Source organism: Setaria italica, chromosome II (assembly GCF_000263155.2).
Source record: "Setaria italica strain Yugu1 chromosome II, Setaria_italica_v2.0, whole genome shotgun sequence".
In the NCBI taxonomy this organism is placed as follows: domain Eukaryota; kingdom Viridiplantae; phylum Streptophyta; class Magnoliopsida; order Poales; family Poaceae; genus Setaria; species Setaria italica.
In genome coordinates this window covers 16027778-16037248 of record NC_028451.1, presented here as the reverse complement: position 1 = coordinate 16037248, position 9471 = coordinate 16027778, and the positions used below count along the sequence as shown (strand labels likewise).

Genomic DNA, 9471 nt, shown 5'->3' with positions numbered 1-9471 from the left:
GGTTTGAGCCGTGTTTGGCCTTGTTTAGTTGGGGAATTTGGGAGGTGCTTTACAGCACTGTAGCACACTGTAGCGTTTCGTTTGTATTTGTGAATTATTGTCCAAATATTGACTAATTAGGCTCAAAAGATTCGTCTCGCAAAGTACAACAAAACTGTGCAATTAGTTTTTAATTTCATCTACATTTAGTACTCCATGCATGTACCGCAAGTTTGATGTGATGGGGAATCTTCTTTTTGCATAGTGTCAAAGTTGGGAGTTGGGAGTAACTAAACATGGCCTTAGTTGGGGAATTTGGGAGGTGCCAAATTACTGTTACAGCACTGTAGCACACTGTAGCGTTTCGTTTGTATTTGTGAATTATTGTCCAAATATTGACTAATTAGGCTCAAAAGATTCGTCTCGCAAAGTACAACAAAACTGTGCAATTAGTTTTTAATTTTATCTACATTTAGTACTCCATGCATATACCGCAAGTTTGATGTGATGGGAAATTTTCTTTTTGCATAGTGTCAAAGTTGGGAGTTGGGAGTAACTAAACATGACCTTGGTTCTGAATTCTGATTCGGTGGGTCAGCTTGGCTACTCGATTTGGGCCTTTTTCCTGCCGGGCCCGACACGACACGGCAGTTCGAGGTTATACTACAAATCCAATTTGGCCTCACCTTTCTCTACTGCTCTCTAGTACTTACAGTAATAAAAAGACTAATTAGAGTATTCGTCAGCATCTTCAAAAATACCTAATATATGGTTCCAATAATTAATTTTGGGAAAAACAACACTCCAACAGTTGGTAATTAAGTTCCAATTTTTCTGCATGCCCAATACATACACCATCTAGAGCTAAATTTTCCCTCCGCTCCATGCTCCCAAAACCCGCCGAAAAAAAGGCTGAGAAAAAAGAAATCCCGCAGTTACTGTTCACAGAAAAAAAACAAGTTTTGACCCCACCCATGGATGATGTGGCAAGAATTGAATCTTTTTGGGGCTAGTTTTTTGGAACCGTTGGTTGGAGGGTATCTTTTTCCTCACAATAATTTTTAGCAAGGTCCCAAAATTAATTTTTTGAAATTTTATTTAAGAATTCTTGGAAATGCTCTAATAATTATCGCGTCGCCTTCCTTGGTGTCAACCGTTTTTAGGTTATGGGAGGAAGATAGTCTCCAGGGAAGGGTCGGCCATGGGGCCCCCTAGGGGGAGGAAGATAGTCTCCAGGGAAGGGTCGGCCATGGGCCCCCCTTGGCTGTGCCTGTGCGGTAGCAGTTCCATTGCTGGTCCTGTGGATAATCTTGTGCGGCAGCAGATCCTTTTGCAGATCAGGTAGTGAATATTTCATTCGTTGATAGATAGGTTGCGCAGCGTCCGGTCCAATCAATCTGTGCTATGAGATTTTAAAGTGCATCAATATCTTACCAATTACCGTGTTTCGAATGTTAATTTGTTTGATTTCCTCTGCTGGTATGTTAGATACTTTGATTAGATGCAATGCGTACTAATATGTGTTAGATGGACCATGTAGGATTAGTGCAGGGAGGCTTGCAGTACAAGAGATATACATGCTTCTTTGATAGCTTCACGTGAATGTAGTTCTCGATAGCTTTACGTGAATGTAGTTCTGAGTTGGTTGAATCTATGGGCCTTAGCAAGTTTATTAAGCCGTGCATTGCATGTACTGCTTCCTGCCATGTGTAAGGATTTCCGACATTGTTAACGCAGTAGAGTAATAATCAGCAGCTCTAGCCAGATTTCATATCATGATAGATGCTGACGTCGAAGATGGTATCTTAGTGATCACATTTTTTTAGAAACTGGAAACTATTCCAGCCTCTGCGACCGCAGACAACTAAGTTTTTACAACATTCTCAACTCATAAGTTGATCACAAGTAAAAGGTAGAAGAGTACGCAAACGAAAGGAAGGAATCCAAAGCAAAGTCTATTATTGCTTCTCCATCCATTCTTAGCTTCGCAAATATATCCAAGGCAACAACCTCCAGCGCCTTACTTGCCAAACGAACAGTCTCTCTTCTGTCCTCACGCTGTAACATGGATCAAAATCGTTTTTTTCTCAAAAACCACTTAGTTGCACGTACACCAAATAAATTGCCCACATAAGAGCTGCAATCCCAACAAAAATCAAGTTTCTATCATTTTTTGTTATGCCTGTTGACCAATGTCCAAACATATACCTTATTGACTTTGGTGGGGTTAACCCAGTAGCTATATTAACAACTCTCCAAATTATTTTGGCACGTTGACAATCAAAGAAGAGGTGTTTGATTGTTTCATTATGGTGACAGAAGTAATATTTTTGACTTCCGGACTAGTTTCTCTTATCTAAGTTATCCTTTGTTAAAATAACACCTTGTTGAAGGTACCAAAGGAAAATCTTTATTTTTAGAGGAAGTTTTAATTTCCATATAAATTTATTGATGAAAGGAATATCTTGATTTATGAGATACTGATACATAGATAGATTTTACAGTAAATTTACTTACATCTTAGTGATCACATAATTGGTTGATACCTCCATTTGCTTACTGAATCGGAACAGCGGAATAGATGGCATTTGTGTGTGTGTGTGTGGGGGGGAGGGGGGGTGTTTCCAAACATGGCTAAATGCTACACTTAAAACAAAAAAAAGCCCAAACTAGAAAGATGGAGTCAGTAAAATATTCTCTCATTTTTTTCTATAAAATGAAAGCTCAGCGTTTCTATTTCTTTAGCTGCTTCTGTTCAGATATATGCAAGCTTGCTCAGTGAGAAGCTATCTTGAATTGACATATTTTTGCTGATCCAATTGTTGGGTGTGTGGTTGGACAATAAGAAGTTTGTTTTTTTTTTGGGAGAACACCTGATTTAAAGTGGGGTCTTGTTCACTGTCAATGTTGTTCCTAAGTTTTAATACTCTAATTGTGTTGCTAATTTACAGAGTCTTCAGTTTGGGTTGTTTATTTTGATGTTTCTTTCCATTGCCACTGCAGCTCAAACATTTTAAAATGGAGATGCGTTGCTGCTGCTTGTGTATGCAGCCTTTTTCCTGTAAATGGGACAAAGAAATAGCGATATCTCCATGGGCCAATTACTCTTCCTTTTTTGTAGTCCACTACGGATAAAGTTTCAAATTAAAGATACCATCTACATTTTGAAGGCAATGCTTCTTTCATTTAAGCTGATGGTTGCTATACTTCTTTTTTCTGAATTTCCCTGGTCTACTATTGTGCTATCAGGCTGAATAATTTCCCAGGCTCTGCCATATTCTCAAAATCTAGAATTGGAAAGATAAAATAGTTTGACTTTGCAAAGCCTCTTTCTAAATTTGTAATTGCTCTCTTTTTAGATGTTTATCTAATTCTTTGCTACTCACGAAAAAAAATGATAATTGCTCAGATTGACAAGCTGTGCTTAAATCATGCCATTATGTACCAAATGAGCGAATTCAGTCGATTGATGTGTTCCTTCTCCAAGCTAAAGGCCTCTCAAAACATCCTGTCCTTATTAAATGCCGAAGAGAGGCCATTACATGTTCCATCTTTAACCAGTGATTGTGATACTTTCTTTTACCATTCCTGTAGGTCGATTGATTAGGTAGTAAACATGGATATTTGCCACATTTTACCCATAACTGCATATTTTTCTATCAATACACTTTCCATTCATGCTAAAGATACAGGGTGTGTTAACATATTTGTTGAAATGTGTAGTCGATATATTTCACTGCTATTATTATTATGCTCTTTTACGGTACACTGGCAAACTAAATGTGCTAATCGATTCTCTGATTCGTTCTTGCATTTCTCTTAACCTGACTGACAAATAGTGCTTACCGGGCATCTTGATCATTCATGCGCCAAATTTTGCCGATCACTGGACCATCTATGTATAATCTGCAAATATCCTCTAAAGTCTATACTGCCCACTTAAAGCACAATGAAGCTCATCAACCTGGACAGGCGCCACTCAGCCCGGGTAACAACTTACAGGCGCCGCACCCTATTTTCTAGTGAGTATGGATTTGACCTCCAGTACTGGTCAAAACTAGTGATTCTGATTTGAATTATTAACCCTGCCCTTCACTGATCGATCATACACTATTGTTCTGATCTTTGATCAATTTAAAAGTAGCAGCAGTGGAAGTAGTATAAGCTACAGCAATACAGTAAGCCTGGCCGGCCGGGGCCCATATTTATGGAGCGAGAAAAAGATTGAACTGAATATATCATATATAGATATAAATGGAGTCATCGTCGTTGATGCTTGAATTCCATGGCCAGCTAATTTCAAACGATTGAACAACAGAACATCCCTATCTTTGTATCCGATCTTCCCCACGTGATCAGTCCTACTTAATTATTAGAACATCTTTGTTGTATTTGGTCAATGCAACCAGCTAGCTAGTTGTTGTCATGTTGTGATCAAGGAAATTAAGCAAGGTTTTAACTCGATTGAATTTTTCGTTCCTTGGTTGGTTATTGATTGGTCAATGCTAGCAGCTAGAAGCAGTCCTACGTCAGAACATTCAACTAAGTTATTAGCCGCAGATGTATCATCTATCAAGCAGTACACATCTGTATATATCCGGTCAAAGAAAGTAGCAGTACCTGCAGGCTTCAGATAGCTGATAGCAACATCTGGTATGATCGGTACGTACCTTCATTCAGGCAGCTGATATTTTTGAGAAGATGTAAACGAGCATGGATGGCAACATCTTTCATGTCCATGTCAATCTTACTGCCAACATCCAGGAGATGATCCCGTGCCATACTGCACCGGAGCACGGTGCGATATCAGTATATCACCATGCCTTAGGGTTCAAATTACTTAAATATGTTATCATAAAAATATCCCAAAAAGCAAACTGATGATCTATTTATTATATGAGACCACGTACCATGCATTTCCCCGAATCCCCGATCGATCTATCTGTTGCAAAAGGGAGATTTTGAGAAGCGCACATGCATTTCCTTCCCTTGTTCGTGCAGGGTTCATATGTAGTAGTATATCTCTGGTCAAACAAACGGAAGAACATATCGCATCATAATGTCTAAAGAGATTAGATGGATGAACAGCTAGCAGAAGCAGGGAGAAGAAAAAGGTAGGACGCCTTCTCCCTTGCTTGTCTGACGCCGCCACTGACCATCAACATGGTCTGCTGGATGCTACGTGCGCGCTGACGCGAGGAGAGAGGACAGAGGCGACTGGGTCCATGCATGTGGTGCGTGCAATTAAACCAATATAATATATATATCTACAAAGTTGCATCCCTGTATATTGTAATCAAACTTAAGCCTCGTTTAGCACAACTCTGGCTCGTGAAAAAACAGATCTGATTTGGCTCATCTGGAAAGCAGCTTTTTCTAGCTCTGACTTATTTTGTACGCAAATGTTTGGCAAAACGACTTTTCCTAATTTTTTAAAATAGATAGAAGAAGTCAATTGTCCATTATACCTTTGCATATGTATAGTCTATTGTGCCCTTGCAGTGCTTGCATATATGAGTTTTATGTGTGATCGTAGTTGATATATAATTTATATATGAGGAATAAAATTAGTAGATACACCTTTTTTTTCTTCATGTTTTACCTGATTCTTTCTTTTTCTTCCTTTATCTTTCCTTCCCCATTCTTTTCTTCTGTCTATTTCTTCCTAATTTATATATGAGCAAGCGATGGCAAGTTTCTCATAATTTTGGTGAATAGTCAAGGGCACATGCGACTTTTTACTGTTTGTGATGGGGATGAGCCGGAGGAAACCACTTTTTCTAACACATGGTTTGCAGTGTAAACCGAAGAGTGGCTCATGGGTGGCTTTTGGCCTGAAGCCATTTTGCATTGGAGCGTTTGGTAGGGCTTGAGCAAAAGCTGCTCAAGAAGCCGCTCCATAAGCCCTGCCAAAGGCTCCTTAATCTCGTTACCCCTGAATTCCGGAGCCCCATATTTTATACCTGCACCAAACCAAATTCCAGGCCATGCATGGAAGCTTCCAAATACTGGTATCGCAAGCAAAGGGGCTCCGGGCTAATTCCACTAGAAATGCTCGCACATACATTTTGATTGCCATATCCCGGGGAGGTGATAAAGAATTGATGCCACCACCTTTTCAACCGGGTCCCACATATCATACATGTAACAAAAAAATCATGTGCCTAGGCAAATTTGGTTGTGCTGGCCGCGCAGTTTTGCATTGGTCCAACAAATGAGTTGAGTGTTGGACCGAATAAAATGCGTCCCAATTCATTAGAATAACAATGCTCTCGGCAGTACTGATTCATTCATGGATGGCACGCTCTATCTCTTCTTTTCTTTTTTTGAAGAAAAAGGTTGCCAGCAGATGTCTTGAAAAGAAAAATGGTTGTCGCAACGCAACCAAATCCAGCAAGAAGTGAACAAATTGATGGAGGAAGCCTGGAGCAACAGAGGCCAACAAGTGTGGTGGCCTGGTGGGGCCGGTACAGATTGAATAGCACAAGTGAAAGCGAACATGTATCTCCGCTGATGAGGAAAAGATTAGCACAAGTGTACAGTAGCCCGTGCGTGTCGTCGTTGATCTCGCAATTGGCGAGCGAGGGCAGAGCAGGGCAGGACCCAGGAGCTCTCTAGTCTCTGCAAGCTTCTCAGCTATTAACTGAACTCGATCGCAATGAACTTCGCTTGGCTTGCATGATGGGAATTCACTGCGCATCAGACATGGTGATCATCAGGTTCCATCCGCGGGTGACTGGGAATTACTACTGTCAATGGAGCGGCTCAGAGGACACCCGGAGGAGCTCGTCGAGGTAGTCGGCGCCCAGGTCCTCCAGCTCCACCACGCTGCCGGGATACGCCGGCTGCGGCTGCGGCGCGCCGGCCACGACGGCAGCCGCCTGCTGCTGCGGCCGCTGGTGCTGAGGCAGCTTCTTGTTCTTGTTCGGGGAGCGCTTGCGGATGGAGTGCCGGCTCTTGAGCGCGAGGACAGGGGAGCCCCACGCCGCTGCAGAGGAGGAGGACGACGACGAGGAGGAGAGCGCGAGGGCGCGGAGCGAGTCCTGCACGCGCTCCACGGGGAAGTTGAGCACGGCGGCGGCGCCGCGCACGGAGAAGGCGGCCTGGTCGTAGGCGAGCGCCGCCGCCTCGGGGCTGTCGAAGGTGCCCAGCCACACGCGGGCGCCCTTGCGCGTCGAGTCGCGGATCTCCGCCGCGAACTTTCCCCACGGCCGCTTCCGCACGCCGATGAAGGTGGCCGGCCGCTGCGCCTGCTGCGCCGCCGACGAGCTCCTCTTCTCGCTGTCGCTGGCGGTGTTTTGGTCATCCGGCTGCTGCCGCTGCTGCTGGTGGTGATGATGGTGGCTGTCGTTGGCCGAGCAGGCGGATGACGAGGAGTCGGCCGACGAGGCCGCCTCCATGTCGTCGGAGAAGGAGTAGTCGGACTCGGCCATGTCGAGCATGAGCTCGTTCAGCAGGCGCTGCATGTCGTCTCCTCCTCCGCCGGCGTCCAACGCCGTGCCGGCGCCGCCGTAGCCGGACGCAGGGTGATGAATGTCGTAGCTGCTGCTGCTGCACAGGTAGGAGGCGTACTGCTCCATGGATCGTGTTGCCGCTACTGCTGCTGCCTACTGATCGCTCGATGGGAATGGGATTGAAGAGATTGGACTATTGGAGGAGTGCAACGCCGGACATCAAGGCGCCTGCGCGGGGGTTTTATAGCCTCCTCCTCCTCACCCGCCGCTGGAAGCCTGCAGCTCGAATGGATTGAATCGTCTGAACTTGACCAGTCTCTGCCTCTCTGGATGGCCGAGGCTGATGTGGACGGACACGGTGGGGCCCGCCGGATCGACCGAAAAGGCAGGGCGCCCGGCACGTGACACCACCACTCGCGTGACGTAGGGCGGCTGGATACGACAGGCTCCCCAGGCGTCACTCCTCCCCTGGAATTCCAGCCGCTGCTTCCTCCTGCCTTCCTCTAATCCTCTCTCCGACTCCTTCCATACCTCCCTGTCCCTGATACACCTGATGCTTACCTGCTTTAAGGTGGTGTACAGTAACACTAGCAAGGACTATCTGGCCAAATTTATTTCAGGCCTTCGGCGAATTTCGTCACCGGTATTTGATTTGGTCAGCCAAAATTATTTTAATCGATTTCTCTTTGGCTACAACTGCAATCATAGTGCATGCACTGTCCATTGTGTACATGTACATATATGCTGCTACAGGAAAAGGCTCTCTCCAACTAACATAGAGATAGATTAAACTAGTGGATCGATCGATCTAGCATTAAGCCGTTAATCACTTCAAAGCCTATAGCTAATCCCAAAAACTGAAGCAAAGTGGGACATACGTCTTCAAAATCGTAGAATGGCCTAATTATGTCATGAACCCTTTTTTTTCCGATTAACATTAGACCCGTGATTAAAGTTGCTTTAGTCTCGGGTTGAAAATGAGGCACCGGAAGGATGCCAACGGGAGGGGCTTAGCCCGGTTGTAAAGATCTGGCCCCTTCTATCCCGATTGGTGGCTTCAACAGCGACAAAATGCCCCTCCACGCGCGCGGCCCCTCTTTGTAAATTCTCTCCACGCGCGCGTCCTGCTCACCTTATCTTCTCCTTCTCCTCCTCTCTCTCCACCTACAGCGCCTCCCCTTCCTCCGGATCCGGCACCTCCATCGCCTCCTCTCCATCCTTTCTACCTCCAGCGCCTCCTCTCCTTGCGCCGCCGCCACCCTGTCCCCTCTGCTGCCCCTTCCCTTCACCCTCTGCTCGCCTCTCACTGGGAGTGAGGAGCGGCAGCGGGGCGAGGGCAGGGCTGGCACGCGGGGGAGCGGCGCCAGCCAGTCGGAGGCGGCGGGCGGGTGGCCAAGCGGGCGGAGGCGGAGCCGAGGCGGGTGTGGGCGGCGGGCAGGCGAACGGAGGCAGAGCCGAGGAGCGCGTGGCAAAGGGCGGATGAGGGAGGCGAAGGGTGGCGGGCAGGCGAGCGGAGGCGCGGGCGGCGGCGGGCGGAGGCGAGAGGCGGCGTGTTGGTGGCCGGCGTGCCCCACGCGGGGCCCATTTTTTAATTTTTTTCAAAATTTTTTAGTCCCGGTTGGTAACTAAAGGGGGCAATGACCCGGGACTAAAGGACCCCCTTTTGTCTCAAAAAATTAGTCCCGGTTAGGCATTGGAGAGATATGCTCCTTCCCAGCCGGGACTAATACTCAATTTTCTACCAGTGTGTGATAAATAAAATTAAATATAACCATCATAAACTTATATTTAACTCATGTAGGGAATAATATTAGTTTCAGAGGACTTTTTGGTGCCTCATAAGGCCTCCTATAGTTTTTTTGAAAGGAAGGCCTCCTATAGTTGAGGTGCTTGGTGTCGACGTTTAGCAGCGTCAACTAGTGAAGATTTGTGGTGTGGATCCTCAGATGGGTTAGCTTGTGAAGCACGGAAGATTTATACTGGTTCAAGCAATTTGCCCTATGTCCAGTTCATGATGTGGATTCTTTATTCCGAGGCT

The 9471-nt window shown here is 45.6% G+C and overlaps 1 protein-coding gene across 1 annotated transcript; it reads right to left on the bottom strand.

Moving 5' to 3' along the window:
- Positions 1–6212: 6212 nt before the first annotated feature.
- Positions 6213–7688, bottom strand: LOC101782069 (ethylene-responsive transcription factor 1B). Its single transcript, XM_004956211.3, has one exon. It carries the CDS (start codon positions 7557–7559, stop codon positions 6732–6734), a length of 828 nt encoding a protein of 275 aa, XP_004956268.1. The 5' UTR covers positions 7560–7688; the 3' UTR covers positions 6213–6731.
- Positions 7689–9471: the final 1783 nt, after the last annotated feature.